Raw genomic sequence first — 12,546 nt, forward strand, 5'->3', positions numbered from 1 at the left:
GGGATAAAAGTTTATAGTTCAGATATAAAAACTGATGTCTACAATAGTGATCAAAACAGAGTGAATTTACCTTTTGAATGCAACTTGATCATTCAAACAAAGACCATCAATGACATCATTACACTAGTAGGTGGTGACAAGTGACAAAAAAGTCATTAAATTATTAATTTAAGAGATTTCAGTAATACTGAAACTAATGAAGTCTTTTTAGTGGGTCATTGAATTATTTGCTCAAACTTATTTTTAAACAATTAAAGTAGACTGCAGCAAATTTTATTTTGTTATAACCTCTGGTAATTTGAATGTTATTTTGTTGTCTATTTGAAAATAAAAATAAGATCTTGATAATTTAAATTTATTCAGAATCATACAGCTCTGAGCTGCAGTTATATCTCAAAGTCTTTGTCCAATAAGGGATTTCCCATGACTTTTACTCTCACTTGTGGACTTTCTGCAGGAGGGTGCCTCTGGCTTCCGGTATAAATGAAACAGACATTAGACGAGAGTGTTTAGCACTCTGTAATGCTTACATCACCCATTTCTATAAAGAAATTTGAAATTAGCAAAAGCATTTTATTGTTTAAATGATTACACTTTTGGACTAAAAAGCCCCGAATTATGTTATTTATGCTGCCTTCACGTGCTCTCAGAATTATTGTAAATATGAGTTTCCAAGGTAAAAACTGCACATGAACACCCTTTCATTTCAAAACTTGAATTGCGATGAGCTCGTAATCACGACTTCAGAAGTGGGAATTATAAAATTTCCGATAGCAAGTGAAGGCTGCATTAGTAACTAGCAGGGATGCAGACTCATCAGGGATGAAAAACTTGACAAAAACATGATACACCACCCCCCACCCCGCCCCAACCCCGCATATCACAGAATATTGTGTGTGGAAGTACACCCCAAAAAATGTAATGTTGTGGTTATGATAGTAAAGCTGCATACGTTGGCAAAATAGCAATATTTTTAGTGTTATACAAGCTATGTTTGGAATAATTACGCAAGCTTTAGATTTGGTGAAAATAACACTAACAACTTCTTCAAAAAGTCAACAACAAAGTCTTCATTGTGTAAATTAAATATATATTTACTCTTATTAAAGTTACAAAAGTGGAATGGTCAAGAGTTGTTTGATTAAAGCTGCAGTCCATAAGTTTTGCCCCTTTGTCACCATCTCTACCCTTCGTGATATCTCAAAGAAGTGAGGTATATATTGTTGCTTAAACAGATGGTTCACCCAAAAATGAAAATAAGTTTTTTTTGTTTAAAAGAAGTGAGGTATAGTAAATGATGACAATTTTCTATACTATCCCTTTAATAGTCTAACAATGTTTTGTAAAAAAAAATAAAAAAAAAAAATATATATATATATATATATATATATATATATATATATATATATATATATATATATATATATATATATATATATATATAATGTACAATTGAAAGAAATGTACAATTTATGCCTCTTGGTTTAAGGTGCACTGATATTAAAAAAACCTTGTTAAATAAAAGGTGTGTTTTACATTTTACAATTTCTGTGCTTTATTAAGTGCTGGTCAATGTGTATCTTAAAGTAATCATCTTGGATGTACTGGTGCAAAATAAGAATCACCTTGGTGGATGTTAATTGAGATTAATTATTTAGATAATAACATAATGACATGACTTTACATGACTAAACATTATTACTAAATCATAAACAACTCATGGACTAACATGAATTTATGACTTGTTGATGTATCATCATGTCATGACTTTATTTGTTGGGCACATTATTACTAACTCATCATTAATTAATTTTAAAGTAGCATGAATTCATGACTTGTTGATGTATCATCATGTCATGACTTGTCTTGGAGGGGCACATCTTTAAAAAGTTATCAATTACACATGTTCATTACACATATATATTCAACTCATCTAAATCAGATATTTGGTGCTTTTCAGTGGTTTGTAAAGAAGTGGAAGAGCAGAGGTCCTGTGGCTGTATTTGGATGGAGAAGGAACTGAACAGTAGGAGGAAAGTTGACATGTTGAAGTGGTAATAGTGGCCCAAAAGAAGAACAAGAACAAGAGAACAAACGTCTGACTGCAGTGCATTATTATGATATAAAGACAGTAAACTAATCCATAACATAACAAAGCAATAACCATCATCTCAATGCTTACACTGACTTTAATTTGGAAAATTGTTTCTGCTTAATACGTGATTGTAGGACGGTAGCAGTGGAATCACTCAAAACAGAATGAGATTAAATGGTTTTTATTATGATGTCTGCTGGTGGCAAATTTATAAACAATTTTACATCGTGCCATTTTCATACGTCTTGCTTCTAGAGCATGTTTGATTTAGAAAGTGTTCATTAAAACATGAACTAACATGTAATTAAGGTAGTGTTATTCATGCAGTAGTTTATATGAGTCATGTTGTAGTTAATTTATTTTTTCATTAGTTCTTGATTAATACATATCTTAACTCATCATTAGTTCATATTCAAGTTATTATTAATTCAGGTTAATTCATTCTTATTCATAATCTAATTAATTCATTAGTACGTGATGATTCATGTACTGTTATTGTAAAGTGTTACCATTATTCCTTAATAAACATAGTGTGTTTGTGATTTGAACAGCTCTCTGATGAAGAACAATAGTTTATTCTGAAGAGTGTTTTGTTTGCATTAAGTGAGGAAAAAAGACTATGATTTGAATCTTCTGCTTTTATATGCTGGTGTGTTTTATGTTTTCATTTATTAATATATAACATAATGATCAGATGTTCTTGTGTTTCAGGTATAAGTGGAGTGAATGAGACTCATGTGTTCATCAGTTCTGGTGAAAATGTCCATCTGTCCTGTAATAATGCTCTTCATGACTGTACATCAACTACATGGAACTATAACGGATTCAGACATTCAGCAGCAGTTGAGCTGATTGGTTTAGGGATAAAGAAGAAAGACACAGAGAGTCATGAGAGACTGAGTCTGGGGTCTGACTGCTCTCTGAACATCAACAACATCTCAACAGAAGATTATGGATCTTACATCTGCCAACAATGGACTGGTGTGAATAGAGACAAACAACAAGGAACTGATGCTCATGTTTTTCTGCATGTTCTTCATGGTAATTTTATAATTATGTGGTCAATTTAAAAAGGGTAAATTCTTGATTTAATCTCTCCTGATGATTGAAGAGTGTGTGATGTGTGTGTTATTGTGTGTTTCAGTCTCATCCTCACAGACTGAGATCAGTGCAGGTCTCTCTGTGACTCTCTTCTGTCAGTTGTATTCATATACTGGAGTCTCTTGTGATGATTTGATCCGTTCTGAGAGAATTCAGCTGTTCTGGGTGAATCAGACTGGCGTTAAACTGACGAGATCAGACTCCAGATATCAGATATCATCCTCATCAGATCACTGTATCATCACTCTGAATACAACACTCCTGAATGAAGATGACAACAGAGAGTGGAGATGTGAAGTTACTCAGAGAGATCAAGTCAAGACCTCAGTCACATACACTGTCAAGAGTTCAGGTGAGAAAACATCTCATCAATCAGTTTTAGAGCCTCATAATGTCTGTAACATAAAGGACTGTTAGTGTATCCATGTAAGACATTGAAAATTCAAATGCAAAAGGAATTGTGATTTCATTTGAGTTTTGGCAGGTTACATACGCGACGCAGAGAGAGTGAAAAAGCAGACGTGGTAATTAATACTGCTATTTAAATATGACAGGCTCATAACTCGTAAGACATGGGAAATACAGTTGCAAATGAACTTTGCTTTTCCATTTGAAATTTGGCAGTCACTGTGCATTCGCAAAACCGAAAAACACAAACGGTAATGAAAGTTTTGCAGTTGTGTTTGGATTATATCACAATTAATGAGTCCACATATGGAAGATTTCATTGAAAATACAATTTGCAATTCCTTTTGAAAATGGTCCGGAATATCTTTACATAAAACAGGCTACTTTTGTAAAATAAAGAATTGTAGAGTTTTGAATGATTAAATCTTGTGGTTTGGAAAATACGGTATAGAAAAATATTTCACGGACACTTTGAAAACCCCTGTTTTACAGTTTGATGCATCTGAACTACAGTAACATTCATCTTTCACAGCTCAAGCTGATTCAACGGCAGCAGGGATTACTACACGAGGTACAGTCAAATTAACTTTCTCTGTCGTTTTATTGAATCCTCTCGTGTCCACGTTAACAAATGCATGCAATCACTTCAATTAAAAGAGTAGTTTCAATGAAATAAAGTGATAAAAATTAAGTGTTATATTATGGATTTTAAAAGTCAAGTCTTAATGTTCAGTTATGTTGGACTTTTCTGAGAGTTTCTGTTATGTTGAAGTGAAGTTTTTGTGGTTATAACTGTGCTGAAGAGTAGATCTCGTGGTTTGGTTGTAGATGATGACTGTGGTGTTTGTTGCTTCATGCAGTGAATATAGACGTGTTAATATCAGTGCAGTGATAAACAGTGTTTTATTTGCTCACTGTTAGCAGTATATTTCAGCTGTAGTCGGTGTGATCAGTTGGTTTTGGGATTGCTGCTCTTTACTCAGTCTGTGTAAGTCCTCTAGTCTAGAAAGTGGAAAATATGCGCTCATGTTTAATGGCTATTTCCAAACAAACACACAGTTTGTGTCAATGAGAAATCACTTGATTAAGTGCTGATAACTTTCACAATCACATTTTATCGTCTCATTTCATTCTTTCTCACTGCTCTGTCCTCTTTCTCTTGTGTAATAATGATCTATAACAGTGGAAGCCATTAGAGAAATCAGCTCTATAAAAAAAACAAAAAAAAAAAACTGACTATTCTGATTTGTGAAATATTTCAGTGTGGTTTTGGCTTTTAACTCTTTCTTGAGTCCTTAGGTTAACATCTTTACAGAAAAAGGGGTTTTTCAGACAAACATGGATTTGTGAAAACTTTCAGAGATCAATTTGACTCTTTCTGATTGTGTTTTAGTCTCGTATAAAGGAGGTATTAATTTTTTAGTTTTTATTGTTTTATTATCATATGTAGGTGGATTAAGTGATGTTTGGTAACAAACTGTGTGTCATGTAGTGATCAAGTATAAAACTGTGATGTTACTCAAACTCTGAGACGACATCAAGCTGAACTACAGCAGCAGCTCCTGCACAAGCTTCATCTTCACTCTCACACACCAGCAGACGTTCTCACAGACTGCTTTTGTCCTCACATATCATCTACAAACTTTCATACTACAGACTGTTTTTAGTGGAAGCTTTAAGATGATATCACTTTAAATCTTCTGAACTATGAAGTGCTAACAGCAGCTCAGAGAACCAGCACAGATGAACTTTATATAAAATCCTTTATTTGCAGCAGTTGTGTGTCTATATTTGGTTAAACACAGTAATGTTGATTGTGTCTCTCTGTATCGTCTCTCTCTCAGAGATTGTGATTGTGATTGCTGTCTGCGCTTCATTCGTTCTTCTTCTTCTTGCTCTGATTCTTTGGATGATGATTCGTAAGAAAAGATGCGGTGAGTTTCTAGAGTTCAGTCCAGAACATCTGACTCAGTATTTAAACAGAGTTAAAACTAATTGTTTGTATTCTGCAGCACTAGAGTCTTCTGGACTCTTTCAGAAATGGATTGTCGTCTGCATTAGAGACTGTATTGAGTGTCTGATCATAACTGTTCTCATGTCATTATTTTTCAGGTGTCAGAAGAGCGACTGATGACTCTGTGGTGAGTTTTGTAGGCTGATCATGAGCTCCACAGAGGACTGACTCTGAAATATCAGACTCTTATTACTCACATTAGATCATGACAAGATAGTCTATTTCTACTGTTTCTGCACTAAAGCTCAGTGATAGAAATAAATAGAATGGAACCAGTGACTCAATCAACATTTCCATTCATCCTACTCCTGCTGAACAATATTGTATGATTCATCTTCAATTATTTGTGTATATTTTCATATCTGTGAATATTTGACAGTTGCTCTGGTAATATTTCTGTCGTGTTACAATAGGATCCATCATCCAGAGCTGGGACCAACTCATTGTTTTGTGAGTCACAAGTAAATCTTGAGTCTCTGCATTCAAGTCCCGAGTCAAGACAGACAAGTCCAAGTCAAGTTGTAAGTCCTCATCTTTAAGCTTCAAGTCCTAAACAAGTCATTAATTCTGTTTGCCCAAATTAGCATCTCTGTATTAATAACTACAGTAAATTTCAAGTCATTAATAGTTTATAATACATATAATAAAGTATAATAATAATAAAGATATAATAATAAGTTGTGGTTCATGGATAAATGAATCATTGTTTGTGAACAAACCATAGGCCTAAGTGAATGAATAATTTCTTTCATGTTCACCGTTTCATTTTTAAATGATTCAGTGATTTTAATGAATCAATTAAGTCAGATATTTATAACTTGCTAATAATTAAATTAGACGCTCATTTATCGCCACCTACTGGCGTAGGTCTACAGAAATAGACATAGTTTTAATGAAGCTGAAAAGTAAATATATAACAATAGTTATAATGTAGGGGCTACAAATCCTTGATAAAAATAATAAACCACCAGTGAATGGATTTAATAGACGGAAGGAATTAATAAATGTGTTGTAGCTCTATATTAATTTATGTTGTTACATAGGCTATTCCTTTAACAAATATTGATAACAACAAATTATTCAAATATCATGCTGTCGCGGAGAGGAGCGCAAAATAGTAATGTAGTTATAATCATGAGACTGCACTGTCTAAGTCTAGTCTGGAGTCATGTGACTCAAGTCCATAACTCTGCTGTCATCATAACATCATGTCTGTATAACAGATGTTCACTAAACCTGTACGTGAGATGAACATGACCGTTTGCAGCAGCTGTGTAAATAATGAGTCTGCTTCACACAGTAGTGATGGATGGGCCTTTAACAGCTTGATCTGCTGTGTTTTCACTGATGTTTAGGAGCAGACAGATGATGTGACTTATACTGAAGTTACTGCGTTCAGTAAAAACAGAGCCAAAAAGAACAAGGTGAGCAAACACTTCTTGTCCTCTCATGGATGTGACCTTCTCTCAGTGTGACCTGTATCTCTTTTATTCTGATATAAATGTGTGCTGAGTTGAGCTCAAACCTCATGCTGTAATAACTGTGGGTTGAAACAGTCACTGTGATGTTGATTCAGGTTCACTGTGATGATAAAGTGACTTACGCTTCCATCGGAGGAGCAAAAGCTGGAGCTCAGGAAGACTGCAGTCAACTTTACGCTTCTGTGAACAAGAACCGTCACAAATCAGGCAAATAATCATACAATAATCACACCAGCAGAGCAATATGAGCCGTATATAATTTACTCCTAATGGTTTCATTCAGTGCCATTATATTTATGTCCAATGTCTTTTACGTGTTCAGAAACAAGTGAGTTATTGTTTTTTTTTGTACAGTATCTGTCTGTGTCTTTATTATTAATTCAGGCTCTGTTTGCACAAAGTCTAGAAAATAGAGGACAGTTTTACTCTCTTAGATCATTCTTATTAAATCACTGATAATCTCAAGTGATTAATTAACAGCTTGCACTAATGATGAGAACAGGCAAAGCTACATGATGTAAGGGTTTATCACAATATGACAGGAATGATCATTTGGTTTTTGAACCGTTTGAGCAGCTGCTTTCAGCAATGCTTGTAATCTTATATTTCATGTGTCAGTAATAGTACACTTATACACTAAGGCCTGGTTTCACAGACAGCTTAAGTCAGGACTACACTGAAAAAAATGAGTGTAAGTTTAACTTTATAATATTTTAAAATGCTACAGAGAAAAAAATAACTGTTAATAACATTAAGTTTCTGTACTACATACAGGGAAAAACTGTGAAAGATCTAACCAGACATTCCATGTCATTTTACAGTAAAATGCTGTTAATTGTACAGTCTTTATAAGTAAAAAAAAAAAAAAGTAAAAAATAAATTTATTTTTAATTTAGTGTCTGTAAATGTGGTATGGTATGCCGTGCAGTAAAATTTGAGTTTATTTTGTTTTGTTTATATTGTTTTTTTTTTTTTTTTGTAATCATTTATCTACATTGAGGGTTTTATGTTATATCTGCTGTTGTTTAATGAATGTTTATTGCATTATTTAAGAGTCGTGTGTGTTAGCCTGATGGTGTTTTGTGTGAATGACTTCTTCTGGATATTAGTATGTACTTCAGCTTGTGGAAAGCTGCTTGTGATGAGCTTTGATTCTTCACGTGGCTCTCTGTTTTACCCCCTGCATTATTATGGTGCTCGTCAGTATATGTTAAAAGTATAAAACACATTTTAGTAGCAGTGTGCATTGTTGGATATACTGGTTACATTTCAAATGTTCTTGTTTGTACAATGTTTGTAAAATGTTACGAATTTTAACTGTGATTGTGTAAAAATACGGTGAACAGTTGGCACGGCCTGATCTTTGAGCAAAAGTATTTTGGCAAAGCCAGCATCATACTGTGAATTGTTCTCATAACAGTCAGCGGTGAAATGTACTGAACACACGTGTGAATTAGCACTGATGTGACTGGGACGTTTGCTTCAAATAAACTGAATCCATGTTTCTCTGATGTGGGGATTGTCACAGACCAGCCAGGCTCTCCTCCCAGCCAATCACAACGCAGGAACTCTCCCGAATACTAATAACACACACACACACTGCACGTCATTGCCTTCATCACACGGACTGCTCCTGGAGCACACACACCTCACATCAGTTCTCTGTCCGCTCTGGATTGTTAAAGTTGTGGATACTTCCATTCCCTACGATCATCTTCAGTTCCTGTTTCTCTTGTGTTCCCAGTCCTCTGTGTGTGAGGGTTTGCCTAAAGACTTACTTGTCAGCGAGTTGACTTCTGTAAGGAAAGGACATTCAGTTATTCACGTATCGCAGTGAAAAGTTGATCAGTCGTAGAACTGTCATTCATACCATTTAAAACAACCTTTTACAGAATATTGAGGCATTTACAAGCATTTAAAGCATAACCTATATGGGTTGCTTTAGAAAGATTTGAAACCTTTCATAATCGTTTCATTGCAAATCGATTTTAGCACCATAAATAGACTGGCCATAAATAAAACTGGCCATATTCAGTGTTCATGAGTGGAATGTCCTTAACATTCTATCTAAAAATGATGTTGCAAACATGCATAACATAACATAATAGGCTATACTGTACAACATTTTTCTTTGTACTGATTAGATTTTAAAGACAATGCCTGTAATTGTTTGTAGAACATGTGACTGAAGATATGTTTGCTCTGTTCTCTTTGCATTTACCATCTTTAGCCAGCATATGAGTTCTGAGCACTTTGCATGTTTCAAATGTTTTATTGTATTGTATTATATAATAACCATATGACTTTGAATACACCTTATGTATGTTTTTAAGCATTCTTAATAAATAAACTTAATAAATATAAACTTGGCTAAATGTTTTAAATAGTAGCCTAGCCTAATGTTATCTAAATCCATTTATTAGATTCATATTTTGGCCACTTTCAAAATAAGTATCCAATGTATAAGTATCCAACTGACAGTCAGCTGGCAAATAGATTGATGTGTGTGTGTGTGTGTGTGTGTGTGTGTGTGTGTGTGTGTGTGTGTGTGTGTGTGTGTGTGTGTGTGTGTGTGTGTGTGTGTGTAGCCTAAGTTTAAATGGGAGGAGTTAATGAACAGAAAGTGAAACTTTGTATCTGACCGGCTTTTATGGAATTAAAATCACCGTTTTTTTTTTTTTTTTTTTTTTTTTTTTTAGCACAGAAATAGAATCACAATTTTATTTGAAAGTTTTCATGAGAAAGTTAATACATTAATCTAATGACAAAATACAAAAGACAACTTCTACTTCTCCAATGGAAATAAACTGAAAGAGCTTTGAAGAACAGAGAAGGTGAGTGAAGAGTCATGTTTAAACACACTGATAATCAGGAAGCAGTGCTAACACTTTACAATAAGCTTCCATCAGTTAATGCATTAACTAACGTGAACAAACAATGGACAATACATTTATTACAGTATTTATTAATCTTTGTTAATGTTAGTTCACTGTTAGTTCATGTTAATTCACCGTGCATTAACAACAAACACAACTTTTAATTTTAATAATGCATTAGTAAATGTTAAGATTAACATTAAGTATGGTTAATAAATGCTGTAGAAGTATTGATCATGCTTAGTTCATGTTAACTAAAGTAGTTAACTAGTGTTAACAAATAAACCTTTTTGTAAAGTGTTACTAAAGTGGTTTATGACACAGAATTTAAAATACACAAAGAAGGCTGCTGTGTATTCTGTAGATTTATAGCATTTACAGCCTAAAATAAATATATACTGAAGGAATATGAAACAATTTCTGAATTATAAGCCAGAATTAAGAGCAAGCCCGGACTGGCTTTTGGGAGCACCGGACAAATTCCAGGTGGCTTGGCGGCTGATTTTTATAAAATAAAAAAATGTAAAAATGTATTATTTAACGACAATCTTGACCTTGAGTGTTGGTCTCTCTAAATGATGCGCTGATGAGACGTTGGTTAATGCGGCAGGAACATACACAGGAGTTAAATAAAATTAAAATAAAAAATAAAAATGCAACATGAAATATAGTGCCTAGAAATCTCAAAAGAGTATCAGTGTACTTTCTTCATTTTTGAGTTATACCTGAGGATATCTCCAGACTGGAAATCTGTTTGTCAAAGCACAGAATAAGAAACTGTGAGTGTTTCGTTTGAGCTCGTCTCACACCCTTTCTCAAATATAACTGAACTGAGTTTAGATAAATGTAATTAAATGTAGTAGATTACACTAGTTACATGTTTTATGACAGACTTATTAAATAGATAAAAGTAAAACTTCTAATAAAAAAAATAATGTGAACAATATTTAAATGTGTCATATCTATGAAGGGCCTGAATCTTTTTTTTTTTTTGAGACTAAAAATATTTTGCTGTGTGAACAAACACTGACTGCTCTGTCATTATCAATAATTAGTCAAACGAATAGATTTTCTCTCTTCTTAGCTTCTCAGCAGGTATAACTAAAGTGATTACAATGACAATCATTTCTAAATGTTCTTCATGTAACCCCTAAATTTGTTTAACCCCTTAGCATGCCTGTAAAATTCCTGTACATAGTTTTTATTTTTCCTTGTGACTTCTCTATGATTTTCAGGTGCTGAAGGTGAAGCAGGTGATCAGGAGTGTTTGAGGATTGTGTTGATCGGGAACACATGAAGTGGAAAGAGTGCAACAGGAAACACTATTCTGGGAAGAGTGGAGTTCAAGAGTCGAAGAGGCTTGTATTCAGTGACCACTGTTTGTCAGAAGGGAGTTGGTGAAGTTGATGGTCGATCAGTAGCTGTGGTTGATACTCCAGGACTCTTTGGCACATCACTGTCAAATGATCAAGTAGTGGAAGAAATAGTGAAATGTGTTTCACTCTTGTCTCCTGGACCTCACGTGTTTGTCATTGTGTTGAGTGTGGGGAGATTTATTCAGGTTGAAACAGACACTGTGGATCTGATAAAGAAGATCTTTGGTCCTAAAGCTGCTCAGTCTGTAGAGGATTATGTGAGGAGAAGTAAGTCTGCAGAACTGAAGAAACTGGTCAGAGATTGTGGAAACAGATTTATGGCTTTCAATAACAAAGAAAAACAAGACAGAACTCACGTGACCCGACTGTTCAACATGATAGAAGAGCTGAAGAACAGTAATGAGGGTTGATACTTCACTAACAGCATGTTTGAGGAGGCAGAGATGGCCATTAAAAAGAGAAACAAAGCGCAGATGAGGAGAGAATGAAGATGGAGAATCAACTGTGAGAAAAAAAAGAGACAAAACTCAGAAAAGAGTTTGAAGATAAAGAGAAAATAGAGCAGAAGAAACAAGAGACTGAAAAAAAGAAATGATCAGAAGAGGAAAAACTAAGAGCTGATCAAAAAAATAGAAGAAATGAAGAGAGATATTGAAAAGTGTGCATAAATCTACAGCAGTATTTAATTAAGGTGAGACACTGCAGGTGAATATGGTAAAAAAACAAAAACAAAAAAACGAATAGTTATCACCTTACCAAGTTGATTGATTAAATTGATAATTGCAAACATTTTTTGTATTACAAGTTTTCTAAAATGTTATATTTAAATATGCAAATTAGGTATTTTTTAATCAAATATGCGCTAATTTGCATACATTTCTAGTACAAAAATCTGAACACAGGATGAAGTCAGTTTCAAAATTCTTGTTTAATTTTTTTTTTTTGACATATTAGAGTCAAATGTTTTTACATGTTTTCTGGGTATCTCTTTTTGTCACTCCATAATTCAGAAAATACTTTGGACAGCTAGAAAACAATATATTTTCACCATTTTTGGGGGAATAAAATGTTGTTATATAATCAAGAAAATTATATATGAACAAATCCCTCTGTAAAAACCTTCAGAATATAGACAGGAATACACATGTAAAGTTTGGTGTGTGTAAGTGCCACTGAAGTGGAGATTTATGGCTCA

General features: G+C 33.8%; 1 protein-coding gene and 1 pseudogene across 1 annotated transcript; both read left to right on the forward strand.

Moving 5' to 3' along the window:
* Window positions 1-2,755: 2,755 nt before the first annotated feature.
* LOC109111908 lies at window positions 2,756-7,961 on the forward strand. Its single transcript, XM_042733677.1, has 8 exons — window positions 2,756-3,136; window positions 3,240-3,548; window positions 4,137-4,175; window positions 5,449-5,538; window positions 5,717-5,745; window positions 6,032-6,139; window positions 6,974-7,042; window positions 7,195-7,961. The coding sequence occupies exons 1-8, from the start codon at window positions 2,782-2,784 to the stop codon at window positions 7,312-7,314; spliced, it is 1,119 nt and encodes a 372-aa protein (XP_042589611.1). The 5' UTR covers window positions 2,756-2,781; the 3' UTR covers window positions 7,315-7,961.
* LOC122135570 lies at window positions 7,403-11,839 on the forward strand (annotated as a pseudogene).
* Window positions 11,840-12,546: the final 707 nt, after the last annotated feature.

Source organism: Cyprinus carpio, chromosome A3 (genome assembly GCF_018340385.1).
Source record: "Cyprinus carpio isolate SPL01 chromosome A3, ASM1834038v1, whole genome shotgun sequence".
Taxonomy (NCBI): domain Eukaryota; kingdom Metazoa; phylum Chordata; class Actinopteri; order Cypriniformes; family Cyprinidae; genus Cyprinus; species Cyprinus carpio.